This window comes from Symphalangus syndactylus, chromosome 8, assembly GCF_028878055.3.
Source record: "Symphalangus syndactylus isolate Jambi chromosome 8, NHGRI_mSymSyn1-v2.1_pri, whole genome shotgun sequence".
In the NCBI taxonomy this organism is placed as follows: Eukaryota; Metazoa; Chordata; class Mammalia; order Primates; family Hylobatidae; genus Symphalangus; species Symphalangus syndactylus.
Genome location: NC_072430.2, coordinates 82,542,608 through 82,562,061, shown reverse-complemented (window position 1 = coordinate 82,562,061; position 19,454 = coordinate 82,542,608). Strand labels below are relative to the sequence as shown.

At 40.8% G+C, this 19,454-nt stretch overlaps 2 protein-coding genes across 10 annotated transcripts in view; one reads left to right on the top strand and one right to left on the bottom strand.

The window, feature by feature from the left end:
- PLEKHA3 (pleckstrin homology domain containing A3) overlaps positions 1-373 on the bottom strand; it is a 53,331-nt gene extending 52,958 nt beyond the window's left edge. For all 4 annotated transcript variants that reach the window (XM_063644814.1, XM_063644815.1, XM_055289876.2 and 1 more), the window contains exon 1: positions 244-373. In XM_063644814.1, the coding sequence (XP_063500884.1) occupies positions 244-283 (40 nt within the window). In that variant the 5' untranslated portion in view covers positions 284-373. The remainder of the gene's footprint in view (positions 1-243) is intronic.
- A 2,181-nt stretch (positions 374-2,554) lies between these two features.
- On the top strand, positions 2,555-17,677 carry FKBP7 (FKBP prolyl isomerase 7). 6 transcript variants are annotated; one of them, XM_055289870.2, is made up of 4 exons: positions 2,566-2,896; positions 3,958-4,109; positions 11,320-11,453; positions 15,422-17,677. In XM_055289870.2, the coding sequence occupies exons 1-4, from the start codon at positions 2,676-2,678 to the stop codon at positions 15,581-15,583; spliced, it is 669 nt and encodes a 222-aa protein (XP_055145845.1). In that variant the 5' UTR covers positions 2,566-2,675; the 3' UTR covers positions 15,584-17,677. The 6 variants fall into 6 exon arrangements, 4 of the variants coding, with proteins under 4 accessions (XP_055145847.1, XP_055145845.1, XP_055145846.1 ...); XR_008659591.2 differs by lacking the exon at positions 15,422-17,677 and adding an exon at positions 8,035-8,148 and having other exon boundaries at positions 2,571-2,896; positions 11,323-11,453; XR_008659590.2 differs by lacking the exon at positions 15,422-17,677 and adding an exon at positions 8,035-8,148 and having other exon boundaries at positions 2,571-2,896; positions 11,320-11,435.
- The last annotated feature ends 1,777 nt before the right edge of the window (positions 17,678-19,454 follow it).

Below are 19,454 nucleotides of genomic sequence, written 5' to 3'. Positions count from 1 at the left end.
TATTACACTAGCAAAGAAGTGGCAGGTGCACTTCCCACCCTCTAGAAGGTGCGCAGCCTCAAACCCTCCCCTGAAGAGGCCAGAAGGACTCAATAAGCCCTGGAATCGAGTAGAGCGAATTCGCTCTCAGGGTCCGCAGAGGCCAGACGGAGGAAGAGGAGCCCCGACCCGCCTTCTCAGTAGCCTCCTGCCTAAGCTCCTCCAAGCCCCTCGCCTCTCCCCTCTTCCCACGAAACCCCATACCTGTGAGATAATTGGTCCACTTGTACAAAACCCCCTCCATGCTTCAGAGCCCCACACCGCGCATCCTCCCGGCCCGGCACCGGCCGCGGTGATGGGGTAGGCGCGGGGCCTGGGGCAGCCCCTCCCGGCCCGCCCGGGCCCCCTCCGCTGGCGCCCGCAGCCGGCACGAAGCCGCTTTCTGCCTGCGCGCGCGGCAGGGACGTGGCGGCCCTTAGAGGGCGGGACAGCGGGCGCAGCGTGGAGCTTGGGGGCCGCGAGGCGAGGGCCCAGACATCCCCGGGTAAGCCTCGGCGGCGGCGGCGGCCGCGACAACGGCAAAAATGCGACCGCGACCGGCCTCCTGCTCGCGCTTCCGAGGCCCGGCTGCTCCCTCCGGCGCCCCAGCGCTGCCTCTTCCTCGCCTGCCTTCCTTCCTCCTGGGCTCCCCGTTTGTTTTCATTGACCCCGACGTCGCTTTCACTTCCTGGATGAAAGGGGCCGGATCGTCCCGGGAAACCCCTCCCCGGCGGCGGGGCTAAAGGAGCGGGCGCGGCCTGCGGCCTCGCCGCCTAGCCGGAGGCTGCGCGAGGAGGGCGGGCCGGCACGTCGCACCCTCGGCCTGCCAGCCAGGGCCGCCTTACTCCTCCCACGGGCTGGTGGCCAACAGTCCCGAGGCTCCCAAGTCTCCCCTTGGCCGCCAAGGCCTAGGCTGACCGCCCCCGGGGGCCGAGGCCTTCGAGCTCCGCTGCGCGCGCAGCCCCGGGGCCTACCCGAGGAGAAGCTCCCCGCACACTCATCCTGCGGGCACTTAGTTCTCTCGGGTTTTCCTGTTTTTTCTTCAAAAATACATAATATCCTGTTTTTTCATGAAATCCTGTTTTTATTTTACATAAAATCCTGTTTTTTCTTCAAAAATACATAAATAAAAGCCTTCCTATTTCTGTTTGCTTCGTATTTTCCTCATATTCAAGGGGTCTGAAATTATCTCCTAGGAAGGCAATGTGCAGCAGACGGGGTCCTCCGACAAGGAATGGCGAGGGCCCCCAAGGAACTGTCATCACCCCGATAACCTTGGATAGCCACAATTTTATTTAGAATATAAAACATGGAACTCGACTTAGGAATTTTATTCTAGAAATGGGGACTTCCCCCTAGCTTTTATGATTTTTGAGACTCCTGCTTGGACGCAATCGTCATCTTGCATGATCGACAGTAATTTTAAGGTTTATGGAATTTTGCAAACTTTAAGCAAAGCACATCAATCAGGCTCAGTGCTGCGGCTTTTCTTCGCATCACAGAGGTGGAATATCACCTCTACTCCCAGAACTTAATCCAGGCGAAGGCGAATGCAGAAGGCCTTTGCGGGTTTTCTGGTTTGGGTAGTCTTTGGGTATTCACTTGGAAACAAGGCGAATTGATGGATGGAGTGATGGATGGATATGTAATAAATATAATACAGTTCAATGACAGGATCTAGGTGGTGGGTGTAGGAGTGTTTACTGTAAAATTCAACTTTTCTGTGTATTTTAAAGGTTTTCATACTAAATTTGGTGGTGAGGGGGTGTTGTCACACAGATTTGACCAAATCCCTGCTGCGTATTAGCTGTGAGATTGGAACAACATGCCCAATACTCAAGTTTTCTTGACTGATGCGGAAAATTACGTATCCCATGGGATTGGTACAAAACCGTCCAAAGAACATTCCCCGCACTACCAGAGGCCCTCGAATCAAGGGCGGCCCCGAGTGGCGGGGGAAAGAAATGCAAGCCAGAGGAGGACGCTGAATCGTGGAGGTCGGCTCACGGAAACGCCTGCAGCCTGGCAGAGGAGCTGCGGTACCGCAGTTTCGTTGCGTCGCGCTGGCCTTCAGGTTGTGCGACTTAGCCTGGAACCTCTGAATGCAAGACTCTGACCTGAGAATGCCCTTCAAGGACACCCCAGAAGCACCCAGAAAGCTACCGCCAGCCTATTTTTTACGCTCCTTTTCCAGCATGCCTCTCCCTCCCCCCAGTATCTATCTGCTTGTTCCGTAGGGGTCTTAGAAGCCTTTTGCTTCCAGAAATGACAACCATATTCCCTGACTCTATGACATCACAGGCTGTTTATTTCGTCTTATGCCAGTTTCATTTTAGAAAATGCGAATGTTGTCACCGAACCCTGAGGAAACCGGCTGTAAAATATGCGGGTTAGCGAGAAGAAGCGGAGCGTGTGTGCGGTGCGATCTTACAGACTAAGGACATCCAGCCCGAGGGCCTAGAAACAGCGTTAACCGCGCTGAGCCCGCTGCAGGAGGCGGAGGGGTTGGGGCCATGAGAGGGCGGGGCCGCGTCTATGCCCCGCCCCGGCCCTTTGTGACGCAGGACAACGCCTGCCACGCGTCGGAACTCGGCCGCGGGGACATCCACGGGGCTCGAGTGACACGCGGGAGGGAGAGCAGTGTTCTGCTGGAGCCGATGCCAAAAACCATGCGTTTCTTATTCAGATTCATTGTTTTCTTTTATCTGTGGGGACTTTTTACTGCTCAGAGACAAAAGAAAGAGGAGAGCACCGAAGAAGTGAAAATAGAAGTTTTGCATCGTCCAGAAAACTGCTCTAAGACAAGCAAGAAGGGAGACCTACTAAATGCCCATTATGACGGCTACCTGGCTAAAGACGGCTCGAAATTCTACTGCAGGTAGGAAATGCTGCGAGCTGCCCATGCGTCCAGTTGCACAAAATCTTGCCTGCCTCCACCAAGCGGAAGCCTCATTGGTTGGTTGGTTGGGGTTTTATTTTTTAACAGTAAAAGTTGAGCCCTTTATTCATTAAAAAAAATCACATTATATGGCAGTGTTTCTCTAATAAACTGAATATTTCTATTTAAAGTATTGAAAATGTTGTTCCAATAAATTATCAAAAATACAATACATCCACACGCACACCAACCACCACCATTACCCTTGGGACCTCCAGAATTAAATCAAGGTTCTGCCTATAAGGATGTTCACATTTTTCCCTTGCCAGAAGCATTGAGTCTTTACGGAGGAATACATGGAATAAAGAGATTTAATTCTGGCCTTCAGAAGCACGATTTTTATAGATTGTGGCCACTTTCTATCAAGAAAAACAATTACTTCCCTGGTGACTTCTGGTGTGCCCTGCTCCCTCATTCCACCTGGTGCCTACTCTGATTTAACTGATGGCTTATTACTCAGAGGGAGAATCTTTTCTTCACCCTGTAAAGATAGGACTGGGAAAGACAGTTCCATCCATTTAGAATAAAATAAATTTAATAAGAATTTATACAATTTTATAATTTAATATTAGAATTTAATAAATTATATCACTAGAATTTAATAAGAAAATGTACCATTTTAAATTACGATTAAAATGACTTTTTGAGGCTAAACCTGCCCCGTCATTTTTTACAACAAACCCAGGGGAGTTAAATGAGTTCTATGTACAAGCCATGCACCTAGTTAGGGGCTGGAGACCCATTAAAGTTAACTGTTGAATAGCTTTTGTAAAGATAACAATTTTAAAAAATGAGATAGCTCTTAATGATTAGCTTTGGGTAAATCATACTTCTTTCTGGTGATTATAGGGAAGTTTGAGTCAAACACCCCATTAAGGGTTTTAGAACGAGTGATTATATGAGAATGATAGTTAGAGAGGACTCCAATTTTAAATGCCCAGTTGTATTTTCAAGTTTGATTTCTTGAAATCAGTTTACTTAAGTACTGTTTTTTATTATAGCCGGACACAAAATGAAGGCCACCCCAAATGGTTTGTTCTTGGTGTTGGGCAAGTCATAAAAGGCCTAGACATTGCTATGACCGATATGTGCCCTGGAGAAAAGCGAAAAGTAGTTATACCCCCTTCATTTGCATATGGAAAGGAAGGCTATGGTAAGATGTTTAATTTTAATTTCTTGTTTTAGTTATATTTAAAAAATGATTAATAGATTTCTGGGTATATAGGTCTGAAAGAATTGAAAGCACAGTGTCAAAGAAATATTTGTACAGCCATGCTCATAGCAGCCATGTACAATAGACAAGAGATGGAAGCAAGCCACATGTCCATACATACAGAAATAGATAAACAAAATGAATATATGCATATATGGAAGCCAGGCACAGTGGCTCATGCCTGTAATCCCAACACTTTGGGAGGTCAAGGTGGTAGGATCACTTGAGGCCAGGACCAGCCTGAGCAACAGCAAGACCCTGCTCTACAAAAAAAAAAAAAAAAAAAAAAAAAAAAAAAAAAAAAAAAGAAATGGAATATTATTCAGTCTTAAAGAGGAAGAAAATTCTGAGACATGCACCAACATGTATCAGCCTTGAGGACATTATGCTAAATGAAATAAACCAGTCACAAAAAGACAAATACTGTATAATTCCACTTATATGAGGTACCTGGAGTAGTCAAATTAATAGAGACAAAGTAGAAGGGTGATTGCTAGAGGCTGAAGTGAGAGGGAAAAGGGGAATTGTTGACCAATGGGTATGGAGTTTCAGTTTTGCCAGATGAAGAGTTCTGGAGATTGATTGCATGGTAGCGTAAGCGTACTTTACTGAACAACACACTTGAAAATTGTTATGATGGTAAATTTTATGTTATGTGTATTTTACCACAATTAAAAGCAAAAAAAGTGAAATAAAAAATGATAGATGAAATAAAGAGAATGGTAGAGCCCAATGACCTTAAGCTCTATCTAGTTCAGTCCAGTCCCCTCTTTTTGCTTATAAGGATAATATGACATTGTTTGAATATAGATCTCTGGCCAGAGTTCTTTCTTCTACATTGTGGCAACACTCATGATGATTATATATATTCTATAAGCTCTACCTTAAGCATTTTTATTTGTTTTCAGCATATGTTATTATTACATAAATATTTATAACACAGATCTTTGGTAAGCAGTATCAAAGTTAAATTCATAAAACTCAGAAACTGGAACATGTGGGTTTAGAGTAAAAGGACAGGACGGGCACATTGTAAAGGAACATCTGAGATATAATAAGCTGTCAGTCATTATTACCCCAATACAAGACAAGCCTTCAAATGTGCAAGAAATGATCTTATTCTTTCAATATCTTGCCATTTTAAAAATCCTAGAGCAAAAAGATCTGAAAACCTAGGTAAAGCAAATAAATGGGAAAAATGTTTGTAACATGTATGAAGACTTGCTAACCAATAATGAAAATGACATATCCCTAGACATGGGCCAAATTCATAAATAAACACCCACTAACAAAAAACTACAAATGGCCTTTAAGTCTATGAGAATACTTAATTTTATTCATAATTAAAGAGAAATTTAAAATGAGACATCATATTTCACTCATCAGATTAGCAAAGACAAAACAACTTGGGAAAAGCATGGAAAAACCAGCATTATTGCTGGGAATGGAAATCATTCAACTTCTCTAACAATTGTTATCAAAAGTGAAAATGCAGGGCCGGGTGTGGTGACTCACACCTGTAATTCCAGCACTTTGGGAGGCTGAGGTGGGCAGATCACTTCAGGTCAGGAGTTCAAGACCAGTCTGGCCAACATGGTGAAACCCCGTCTCCACTAAAAATACAAAAATTAGCTGGGTGTGGTAGAGTGTGCCCGTAATCCCAGCTACTTGGGAGGCTCAGGCAGGAGAATCGCTTGAACCCGGGAGGCAGAGGTTGCAGTGAGCCGAGATTGTGCCACTGCACTCCAGCCTGGGCAACAGAGCAAGACTCCATCTCAAAAAAAAAAAGTGAAAATGCACGTGCCTTCTTATCCAATAGTTCCATTTCCAGGAATGCGCACAAAGGTATATGTAAAAGAGCATTCACTGCAGGCATTTTTGGGTGGGAGGGTAGCAAACGGTTGGAAACCACCTACCTATCCATCAATAGGAAATTAGTTAAATAAATTACGGTATATCTATACAATGAATTACTGTGTAACCAGTAAAAAGAATGAAGTAGAGCTATACTTATTAATATGTTAAAAATAAAGTGGAGGCCAGGCATGGTGGCTTCATGCCTATAATCCCAGCACTTTGAGAGGCTAAGGTGGGAGGATCACTTGAGCCCAGGAGTCTGAAAGCAGCCTGGACAATGTAGGGAGACCCAATCTCTACAGAAAATTAAAAAGTTAGCCAGGCGTGGCGGTATCCGCCTGTGGTCCCAACTACTCAGGGGGCTGAGATGGGAGGATCCCTTGAGCCTGGGAGGTCGAGGCTGCGGTGAGCTGTGATTGTGCCACTGCACTCCAACCTGGGCAACCCAGCAAGACCCTGGCTCAAAAAAAAAAAAAGTGGACTAGACTATATTCCACTTTTGGGATATATATTGAGCATCAGTGCCAGGCTTTGTTCTAGGCACTGGGCATAAAGCAGTGACCAAAGTAGACACTACTCCCAATCCTCTATGAGCTTGCATTTCAGAGGAGTTTCACATATGCATGTATCTACACAGAATACATCTGGAAGAATATGCAGTCATCTGATGACATTAAGTGTTCCTGGGAAGGAGGCCTCAGGGTCAAGGATGAGAAGATTTCTTTTCACTCTAACATTTGGTACCATTTGAAAGTTTTATAGGGCATGTATTAATTTTTCCAAAATTAAATTTTTAAATTACAAAAATTGAGTGTAGCAGAACAGAGAAGAAAATTTTTAAAGCAGGCAGGAGGATGGGCAGCCTGACAGGCTGCACCTTGCATCCTTAGTTCGGTTCTTGCTCCGTGTTGCTGCTTGAAGGCTATACAGAAAGAATCTTTGCCTCCTTACCCTATTTAGGCCACTGTTAACTCCGCCTGTTTGAAATGGTAAAGATTAATTTTCCACAATGAGATATTGGCATTGCTTCCAAATATTTCATGGAAGTGGCATGCCTTCTTTGAGGCAGTTGTCTTAGTCATTAAGAGTTCTTTCCAGCAAAATCGGGGCATCAGTACCCCACATTGGATTGGCGGGTGGTAGGGGGGTGTCAGTGCTTCGAGTCAGACCCAGTCAGGCTTAAAACTCCTAAAGAGACAATTTCCAGATAACTTCAGCTTTATTTTTAATGCTTTTTGCCAATAATTTGATCCCATCAGAACAGCTCCCATGGTACCATAATTTACATATCCTGTTTTTATTTGTATAGGAACCCAGGAGAAAGAGAAGGAAAATTGAAATTAAATTAAGTCAAATGCAATACTTGTGCTAAAAATGTCAAAAGTTGAGGCCACTTCTAGGCAAAATGTTGGAGTCAGAGTTTGCCTTTCAGTCTCTTTCTCATTTTCAAAGTTTTCCTTTCTGTCTTGTGTTGTATCTTCAGATGCCTCCACATTCTGCCTACCACTAGAGCACCCACTCTCCTATCTGCCTAGAGCACACACATCTGTCATCATCAGGTGCTCATCCAGGGTTCACCACCATCAGGCAAAGGACCACTTAGCTTATCCTTTTCATAAACTAATTTATGGTTAGATATGAATGACTACCCAGGCTGCCTAAGCTCTTAATAAATCAGAAACTTGCTGCAGAGATATAGAAGTTTGACATGAAACAAGTTCATATTCAATTGGAGGTATCTCTAACAAGCATTAAAGTGATTAATCTCGCTAGTAATACCACCAGCACCCTCATTTTACAGGTAAAGAAACTGAGGCCCAAAAAAAAGCGTGTTAATTGGACCATAGTTAATACTGACCTTGCCTGCATTACAATACCTTGGATTACATTATTTTAAAAGTTGCAGTGTAGACCTCAAGTAACTGTTTAACAAACAATCTCTTGATTAAATAAGCATTTAAAAGTAAGTTGTTACTAAAACCTAACATTAGCTATAACTTTATTTTAGGTAGTACTTGAAGAAGTCTTTCTTCTGCAAAATATCCTTGTCTCATGTCACAGAACAACCCTGCATGTCTTGAAATGCATGTGACTTGTTAGTGCTTAAATAACAATATATGCGGTATGTATATATTCTTTATCTTAACTCCTATTTCTTTGATCTGCTTCTCTAAATATAAGTAATTCCGTAGCAAATGCATATTTTCCTCTTTTTTATACTTTAGTGTTTTTTTAAAAAAAACAAGAAAAAGAGGTAATTGGCAATATATCCTTTTCTTTTTTTTTTTGAGATGGAGTCTTACTCTGTCGCCCAGACTGGAGTGCAGTGATGTGATTGATCTTGGCTCACTGCAGCCTCCACGTCCCGGGTTCAAGCTATTCTCCTGCCTCAGCCTCCAAGGAGCTGGGATTACAGGCGCACGCCACCATGCCTGGCTAATTTTTGTATTTTTAGTAGAGACAGGGTTTTACCATGTTGGCCAGGCTGGTCTCGCACTCCTGGCCAGGCACAGTGGCATAAGCCAAATGAGAATTGCTTGAACCTGGGAGGCAGAGGTTACGGTGAGCCGAGATTGTGCCATTGCACTCTAGCCTGGGTGACAGAGGAAGATTCTTGTGTAAAAAAAAAAAGTGGTATAATCCACTGTGCCTGGCCAATACTTTCTATGTTTATAGCAAAATTGTTCAAAAACTGCATATGTACCTACGATGTTTTTTCTTAAGAAATTCATGTTTTGGGCTGGGTGCAGTGACGTATAGCTGTAATCCTAGCACTTTGGGAGGCTGAGGTAGGTGGATCACCTGAGGCCAGGAGTTCAAGACCAGCCTGGCCAACATAGTGAAACCCCATATCTACTAAAAATGCAAAAAATAGCTGAGTGTGGTGGCGCGTGCCTGTAATCCCAGCTACTTGGGAGGCTGAGACACGAGAATCACTTGAACTCGGGAGGTGGAGGTTGCAGTGAGCCAAGATCGCGACACTGCACTACAGCCTGGGCAACAGAGCAGATTCTGTCTCAAAAAAAGAAAAAAAGAAATTTGAATTTGTGTTTTGAATTTGCCTTGAATTATTTTCAGGAATAATTGTTTTTCTGTCATAAGGAGATAACTGGAAAAAATAGGAATGGGTTTTATAAAACGATCGTTGACTCAATCTCTAGCTCTTCTACTCTGAAGTCAGGTAATACGTGGTGCATTAGGTTAGGACTTTTATGTTAGTCATATGATGCATGGGTAGATCTTTCTATGTTTTCTCTTTGAAAACTACTAATCTGCTACTCCTTTTGGCTATAACTCACAAACTCTTTTCTCTTCAGACTATATAAAGACTTTAGCTAGAATGCTTCACTTTTTTATTAAAGAAATTGCTGTTTCCTTCCAAGGACAAACATTTTAAAAATAAATGATATGGGTCATTCATTTGGCAAATATTGGACTGCCTGTAGTAGATCAGGCAGTGTGTAGGACACTGGCAATATACTGATGACACAAGCTACCCGCTGCCCCTTGGCAAGTCATTTCTGCAGGTCATTTTTATGACATATTTATCTGAAATAACCCATCGCTTATTAAAATCACCTGTGACATCATGGCCTGGCACGGTGACTCACGCCTGTAATCCCAGCACTTTGGGAGGCCAAGGCGGGTGGATCCTTTGAGGTCAGGAGTTTGAGACCAGCTGGCCAACATGGTGAAACCCCATCTCTATTGATAAAATATAAAAAATTAGCCAGGATTGGTGGTGGGCGCCTGTAATCCCAGCTACTCAGGAGGCTGAGGCAGAATTGCTTGAACCTGGGAGGCAGAGGTTACAGTGAGCCAAGATCGCGCCATTGCACTCTAGCCTGGGTGACAGAGGAAGATTCTTGTCTGAAAAAAAAAAAAAAAAAATTTGTGACATCAGCTAATAGGTTAACTTAATTAAAGAGAGCAATTCTGGCCAGGCACAGTGGCTCACATCTCTAATCCTAGCACTTAGGGAGGCCAAGGCAAGCGGATCACCTGAGGTCAGGAATTCAAGACTAGCCTGGCCAACATTGCGAAACCCCGTCTCTACTAATAATACAATGCCTGGTGTGCACCTGTAATCCCAGGTACTCCGGAGGCTGAGGTAGGAGAATGGCTTGAACTCAAGAAGCAGAGGCTGCAGTAAGCGGAGATTGCGCCACTGCACTCCAGCCTGGGAAACAGAGACGCCGTCTCAAAAAAAAAAAATAAAAATAAAAAGAGGTATTCAACTTAATGCTTAAAAATGTGTACAATTTCTTTGTAAAATTGTTACTGAATTTTTCTTTTATTTTTAATTCTTTTTTTTTTTAATAGAGACAGGGTCTCACTATGTTGCCCAGTTTGGTCTCAAACTCCTGGGCTCAAGTGATCCTCCTGTCTCGGTCTCCCAGAGTGCTGGAATTGCACGTGTGAGCCACTGTGCCCAGCCTGTTACTGGATTTTTCTATCATTGCACTTATTTTTTAATGTCTATAAAAAATTTGAAAGACAAATATATTGATACTTATGTTTTATTTATGCTTCCAAATAACTACACAAAATCACTTTTTAAAAGATTACTCATCTATGCTTTGAAATTTTTCTGCCCATGCATTTCTTCTCTGTGCCACCTCTCTTCTGTATTGATGATAGGAGAGTACAGTTGTCTCTCAGTACCTGTTAGAGATTGGTTCCAAGACCTTCTCATGGATTCCAAAATCTACCGAAGCTCAAGCCCCTGATATAAAATGGCATCACATTTGCATATAACCTCTGGACAACTTTGGTGTACTTTAAATTATCTCTAGATTACTTATAATATCTAATACAATGTAAATGTTATGTAAAAGATTGTTATATTGTATTGGTTAGGGAATAATGACAAGAAAAAAGTCTGTACATGTTTATTACACAAACAACTATCCTTTTTTTGTATGAACATTTTCAAGCCGAGACTGGTTGAATCCACAGAGACAGAACCCACAGATATGGAGGGTCATATCCCTGTATTAATAAAAAGTTTATGATTTTTACTTAATCAAGAATTAGTGGTCCCATAGGTCTTTTGAATTGACTTGGTATAGAAACATACGGAAAAAATATTCCTAAAAAAGTATTTATAAAAAAAGAGGAAAAAAAACTATTGAAAAGCTGAAAAAAGTTATAAAAGATGAGAAAAAATTAAAAATTGTGAGTATTCAGATAGCAATTCTTATCAACATGAAATAATATAATATGGTTATGGCAGTTCATGAATAGAACTATATATTTACATAAGTTAAACTGTTAAAATTTATACCCTTAGCAGAAGGCAAGATTCCACCTGATGCTACATTGATTTTTGAGATTGAACTTTATGCTGTGACCAAAGGACCACGGAGCATTGAGACATTTAAACAGATAGACACGGACAATGACAGGAAACTCTCTAAAGCCGAGGTAATTCAAACCAATTTCATGTGTATAGTCTAATTTTTTTATCACAGTTTAAATACATCTGTGTTACAACTATTACTTTTTAGGTCTAGCTAGTGGGCTCTGATTACTGCTTTTATAGAGCTGGTCACTAAAAAGTAATCTAAGCACTTAGAAAAAGCTCTAAGCTTTTTCAGTATAAACCTTGTGAGTCATCCTGTTCAATTGCCTTTCTCCCTGCAAGAGAGTCATTAAAATCCCAAATTGTCTCTACAGTGCTCTTCCAGTTTCTAGATTACACTAGCATATCTCTTTTTCAGACAGCACTGTAAGAATTTGCAACAGGGCAAATAATTCATGCCTCATAGGATGATGAAAAGAGCTAGCAAGGGTCTGAATTGAGTGGGCTAGAAAGTTGGTAAACAGGAGCCAGAAGTTCAGCCAACTAGCTTCTGTATCTCAGTCTTGTAATAAAGATCTTGTAGTAATAATGATAATTGGGCTGGGCATGTGGCTCATGCCTATAATCTCAACACTTTGAGAGGCCGAGGTGGGAGGACTGCTTGAGCCCAGGAGTTCAAGACCAGCCTGGGCAACATAGGGAGACCCCCCGTCTCTACAAAAAATTTAATAAATTAGCCAGGCATGGTAGTGCATACCTGTGGTCCCAGCTACTCAGGAGGCTGAGGTAGGAGAATCGCTTGAGCCCAGGAGGTTGGGGCTGCAGTGAGCTGTGATCGTGCCACTGCACTCCAGCCTGGAAGATAGACTGAGACCTTGTCTCCAAAAAAAAAAAAAAAAAGATAATAATAGATAACATGTATTTTGTACTTTTAGTACCAGGTACTATTTATAAGCACATAAGTATGTGAACTTACCTAATCTGCATGATAGTTTATGGGGCAGACACTATTGTCGTCATCTCCGCTTTTAGATGGGGAAAATAATAATCAGGTTAACTAGCCAAAAATCACACAGTAGTAAGGGGCAAAACGTGGGCAATCTGGCTTCATGACTGTTCTCACATTTTAATTTTTAAAATTTTTCTTAGAGACAGGGTCTTGCTCTGTTGCCCATGCCAGGGTGCAGTGGAGTGATCATAGCTCACTGCACCCTTAAACCCCTGGGCTCAAGCGATCTCCCCAGCATGCCACCATACCCAGCTAATTTTTCTTTTTTTTTTAGAGATGGAGTCTCACTACATTGCCCAGGCTAGTCTTGAACTCCTGGCCTCGAGTGATTCTCCTTCAGCCTCCCAAAGTGCTGGGATTACAGGTGTGAACCACCATGCCCGGCCCACTACTATATTTTTAACTTTGGGCCTACACTGCTTCTTTCAGAGAAAATCATGAATGTTTCAAGTCTAATACTATTTATTGAAGTCTAATGTCTTACTTAGTCCCACTGACGATACTCTTGCTTAAAATTAGTAAACCAGCTGTCTCCCCTCTTAACTAGTTAGGAAACATTTAAAAATGCATAACTCTACCACATAAGTGAGTAGTAAAAGCTAACTAGGTTGATTTCAAGTAATAAAAATAAGTCTTTTTCTCTGTTTGTTTTTCATCTCCCTCTCCAATCCTTTCCCCACCCAGTTCAATTTCTTACACCAGGATATTAGTAATGACTTTCTCTTCAAGCATCTTGGTTGGCCAACAGTGGAAGAAGGAGAAGGGAACATGTCCTGTTCTTAAGAAGGGCAGTTACCGGGGTAGCAAATGGTTCCCAAAGTGTACTTCTCTATTGACTCCTTATCACTTCTCTATTGACTCCTTATCACCCTTTTTTAGAGTGAATAGCAGCTGCGGATGAATTCGCATAGTACCCAAGAGCTCAGCCTATGCACACAGACCACTCATTATCACAGGCACACCAAGAGCCACGTTCTGCAGTATGAATACTCCTCAGTAAGACATTAGATGATCTTAAGTTCTTTTCTGGAAAATAAGAATAGAGAAAATCCAAAATAGTAATCTACTTAGCTACAATTTCCCCAGATATCTGTGTGATACCAGCTGTTTTATCACCAGATGGACAAGAGTGATTTTCACTAACTTGAATAACAATAGCTGTCTTTTATTCATGGTCATAATCATTATTCTAATCTTCACATCAATCCTACAATATAGATACTTACTTATCTCCTTTTACAGGTGACAAAGCTGAGGTTCAGAGAGGTTAATTTGCACAAGACCACACAGCAAATCCAAGGCAAAGCCTGAATTAGAAACATGAACTAAAAAAAACAAAAACAAAAAAAAACTGTATTCATTGTCAGAAAGATTAAGTAAACTATTTCATCAGTGTACAGGAAGGAACATTTAAAAAAGAAAAAGAAAAACTATTTCTTTTTTTTTTTTTTGAGATGGAGGCTTGCTGTGTCGCCCAGGCTGGAGTGCAGTGGCACAATCTCGTCTCACTGCAAGCTCCACCTCCCAGGTTCGTGCCATTCTCCTGCCTCAGCCTCCCTAGTAGCTGGGACTACAGGTGCCTGCCACGACGCCCAGCTAATTTTTTGTATTTTTAGTAGAGACGGGGTTTCACTGTGTTAGGATGGTCTCGATCTCCTGACCTCGTGATCCACCCGCCTCGGCCTCCCAAAGTGCAACTATTTCTTTAATATTAATAAAGATGGGAAGGATAGGGGAAATACAGTATTTATTAAATTAAAAAGTGGAAATAGTGTGGAACCCATTACTAGCAAAATTAAGTTCATATTCTTACCCACTGTCTTTTTGTACCTCTATACTAGTGTACTGGAAAAGGAGTCGAGTTTAAGCATCAGCAATATTGGTTATGTAAAAATAAATTGACTTACTTAAAAATTGTTTACCCCTCCATAGGATTGCCAAGCTTTGGCTGGAAGAAAAAAATGTGTCTCCCTCATGTAGGACCAAAGTCCCATTTGAGAACAGTTGATGTATCCTTCATTAAGGTCCACTGATTGCTCTAAAATAAAGTCAACTTGCAATGGGTTGACCCTGGAATATGTATTGCTAAAAACCTCTCAAACTCTAGCTTTCAAAAATACTCTTGCCTCTATAATGCCAGCCTTACTGAACATTACCTCCAGATGATTGTGCATTGCTTTCTTTAGTTATTGTAAGAATTAGTGCTTTCCAATGGAAATATAATTGAGTTACACATATAATTTTAAAATTTTTATAGTCACATCTTAAAAAGTAAAAAGATATAGGTGAAATTAATTTTAATGTTATATCTTCACTCAATATATCTATAATATTGCCATTTCAATATGAGATCGATGTAAAAGTTATCAATGAGATAACTTTTTGAAGTCTTCAAAATCTGTTATATATTTTATATTTATAGTAACATATCTCATTTTGATCTAGCCATGTTTCAAGTGCTCGTTAGTCACATGTGGCTAGTGGCTACTATATTGGACAATACTTTTAATGTGTGTTTGCATATAGAAATGTTATATAATTAGTGAATACTTAAGGATTCCTTTGTTTATTTGACATTATTAAAGAGATTATTATAGTTATGTAGATTTGGAGGACAGCTATAGAAGCATAGAAAAACTTAAAATACTAAATTTTATTTCAAACCCCATGGTTGTGTTTTATTGATTATACAAAATATTCATTAGTTTTAGAGATTATAGAAATGCCAGTTGGGTTTCTTTCACTAGTGGCAGTCATGCGTGATTTTCCTTTGATAATATGAACAGCATGGATTATTAGAAAGCATTTAGTTTCAACAAAATTCAGTTTAAATATTAATCTTTGAGTATGTACCACTAACCATCTATCATCTTAGGGAAAACTAATTTGAAGACCTGTTTCTCTCCAAAACATTGCTTCAAAGAGTAAGAAAAATAAAACCTCAAATAGCTTTTCATACTGTTGTATCATTTACTATAAGTAATCTTGCACATGAGTTTCATTATTATAAATATTCCTCAAAGTTACTGGAAATTTACTGTGATACCTTTTAATTAAAGGAATGTTATTTTGGCTTTCCAGATAAACCTCTATTTGCAAAGGGAATTTGAAAAAGATGAGAAGCCACGTGACAAGTCATATCAGGATGCAGTTTTAGAAGATATTTTTAAGAAGAATGACCATGATGGTGATGGCTTCATTTCTCCCAAGGAATACAATGTATACCAACACGATGAACTGTAGCATATTTGTATTTCTACTTTTTTTTAGCTATTTACTGTACTTTATGTATAAAACAAAGTCACTTTTCTCCAAGTTGTATTTTCTATTTTTCCCTTATGAGAAGATATTTTGATCTCCCCAATACATTGATTTTGGTATAATAAATGTGAGGCGGTTTTGCAAACTTAACTTGTATAAACGGTATGATTGTGTTTCCTATTGCTTTATTCTGTAAACAAGAATTATAGCACCATGAAATAGACCTCTGTGTCCCAGTGGGCGTTTTTTCCCCTTTCAGGATGCAGGAGGGCATGTATAGTATGTCAAAAACCGCAAGCTTTTCCCAACTTTAACTTACCAGCATGTTAATATCCAGTTTTTTTGTATTTTAAAAGTTAAAGTGCCTCATATTTTTAAAATATCCAGTAAGGACCCAGGAATTAGCATTTCACTTGTTTATACATTTTATAACATTATGAAGAGGATATAAAAATCCTAGAACTGAAGAGTCTTCCTTTGGTATATGTGCAGGAAGATAGTTGTATATCTCTGTTCCACAAAGACTGCAACAGAGTCACTATACTTTTTGGTGTAAGCTTCTAGCCTTGGGTATTTTCCAGTGGGGAATGTTTAAAGATATTTGACCAAACCAAAGACTTTTTGCCTCTTAGAGCAAGCATAAAGACTGTACTGCCTGGCTTTTGTATTCCTTCAGACATTATTGTAAATGTGCAACTCCTCTTCCCTCTTGTAAACCTTTATAAGATGTCTGCCACCCCAAGCTTTTGTCTTGATAGTTTTAAATTGATGCCATGAAATTTCTTAGTTTTCATTCCCTTTCTCTAGTTATCTCTTTCCTTATGTCACCTCATTTCCCATCATTCTTGTCATTAATGATGAATGATCATTACAAATTGGTATGCTGTCAAATTTTGATAAATGTGCCAAACAAAGGAGGATATACAGTGCCATGGCAATTTTGTGTCATGGTCAAGTTATGATCATATGACTTGAGAATAGTACATAAGAGATGCTGTAGGAGATCACGTTGGTACCGAAGAGAGGGCACATGCCTATCGGAACATAGATTTTGCATACTGCATGGTATGGTTAGGCTTTGTGTCCACACCCAAATCTCATCTTGAAATTATAATCCCCATAATTTCCATAATCCCCACATGTCAATGGAGAGACCAGGTGGAGGTAACTGAATCATGGGGGGTGGTTTTCCCTGTGCTGTTCTCATGCAATCTGATGGTTTTATAAGTGTTTGGTAGTTCTTGCATTCATTCTCCCGCCTGCCACCTTGTGAAGAATGTCCTTGCTTCCCCGCCTTCCACCATGATTGTAAGCTTCCTGAGGCCTCCCCAGCCATGGGGAACCATGAGTCAATTTAACCTCTTTCCTTTACAAATTACCCAGTCTGGGGCAGTTCTTTATAGCAGTGTGAAAACGGACTACTACACTGCATATATAGGAAAGTATGGTCAGACAATAAATAGCTCTGTTCAAAATAATTGAGTTCCAAACAAGTAAAGTTTTTTCTACCTTCTGAAACTTGCTCTTTCCAAACCACTGTTCATCCTTTAACTTCTTTACACTATCAAAAATTCTATTTAAAAATAGAGGGCTTTCAGATGAGTACGTACAAAAACAAACAAAAGTATACATAGGGGTAGCACAACCATGAGATTAGTAAATAATACATACGGCTAGCACCTAATTTGACACCTCATAAAACAAGAATCTGTACTATCTTTTCCTTCCTCCCAATATTTCTTCATTTCTATGCTCAATTTTCTAACACTTTCTCACGTGCTTAATCATTTAGTCTTTCATCGCCTTCCCTCAGAAAAACCTGCTCCGTTGAAGTAAACTAAGTAACTCAATATTCTTTATTTTGGTTTGGAACCTGTCTCAATTTTCTGTATCCATATTAAGAAGTCACTCTATAATCTAAACTTTGTAATTCTAATTTTTTTGTCCCATTATCATACAAAGTGCTTTTAAACTTGTTTTTAAAAAATGACAGATAATGCCACATGAATAAGGAGATGATTCATTCTAAAACTTGTATTTACATAATTAAAAATAAATTTATAATTCTACATACAATACAGTGTACAAGTATTTCATATCTGCATGATTGCCTTATGCCTTCATATGCATATATGTGGCATTGAGTGCTGTGACTACATTCTGAGTTCCAGAATTTTTTTTTTTTTTGCAGTTGCAAGATTTAATAGAGTGAAATAGAGTGAAAACAGAGCCCCCATACAAGGAGGGGACCCAAAGGGGGTTGCCATTGCCCAACAGCTCGAATGCCTGGGTTTATATCCTGATCCTTGTCCCTCCTGCTGTGCTCTCAGGCAATAGATGATTGGCTATTTCTTTACCTCCTGTTTTTGCCTAATTAGCATTTTAGTGAGCTCTCTGATTGGTTGGGTGTGAGCTAAGTTGCAAGCCCCATGTTTAAAGGTGGATGTGGTCACCTTCCCAACTAGGCTTAGGGATTCTTAGTCGGCCTAGGAAATCCAGCTAGTCCTGTCTCTCAGTCCCCACTCTCAACAGGAAAACCCAAGTGCTGTTGGGGAGGTTGGCTGATGACCACTCTAACTGCTCCCTGCTGAATTGGGGCATAGGAGGGGTTGTGCAGTTGAGATTTCCTTGGGAGGGGTGCCTTCGATGTCATTAATATCGTAGCATGGGCTAGCAGGCCAGTCCAGGGGTCTACGGTGGATCTTAGTCATGGACTGCATCTGGGGCTCCATTGGAAGAACCATTCGTAGTTTTACAGTTTCATTTCGCCTTGGAGGTCCCTTTGTGGTCGCCAAAATGTTACTGGGGGTCCTTGCTCCCAGAGCTCCCAAGAAGGTGGTGGGCCACTTTCAAAATGGCGGTGGGCCACTTCCAAGATGGTGGCAAGCCTCCTGTTCTCTGACCTGGGGTTCTTGGCCTCACAGATTCCAAGGAATGGAATCTTGGGCCATGCGGTGAGTATTATAGCTCTATTAGAAGTCATGGGTCACGGAAGAGAACCGTGGAACCCAGTGACTAGTGTTCAGCTCAATTAGAATGAACCCAGGCACTTAGCCATGCAGGAACAATGGCAAGACTTTAGCTCGATCAGGAGTGGCAATGGGTGCCTCGCTGGATCAGGAGCACAGCGGACACCCTGCCAGATTCAGAGGGATGGGCGTCAGTGACGGGTCTGCGACAGCGGCAAACAACAGTGGTGGATGGCAAGCAAAAGCTCAGCTCGAGCCGTAACAAACATGGACAAGAAGAGGCAGTTGCAAGATTTAAGAGAGTGAAATAGAGTGAAAACAGAACTCCCATTCAAGGAGGGACCCAAAGGGGGTTGCCCTGAGTTCTAGAATTTTAACATTTTATTCATTTTATAATTATTTTAATAAAGGTAAATAGTAATGTAGTTTGTTTATGAAAAATTCAGATTTCTCAACAGAGCAGATTAAAAAGATCTTTCAGAATTGAATGTTAAATGTTTTAAACATTTTCAAAGAAACAGATGTGTCTTATCTGTCTTAACTTTACAATGACCATATCGCATTTTATGAAGATAAAACTCGTGAGCATACCCACATCATAGAATGGCAGCCCATTACTACTATCAGTCACCTTGTTAACTGTGTACACAAAACCCCATGTTGAGTTCAGTGTGCTTTTAATTTGATACTGCAATTAAACATTTAGGATTGCATTAAATTATTAACACATTTTTCTCATTTTACCAGACCAAAGGCAATAGCTGAAACACCATAAAGTTGCTACTTGTGCAGTCTTGTCTTCCTTACATATTGAATTGAAAGTTGATTGAAAATAAAATTGGTATTTAGAAAAATCTCTTAATTATATAAAAAGTTATCTAGGC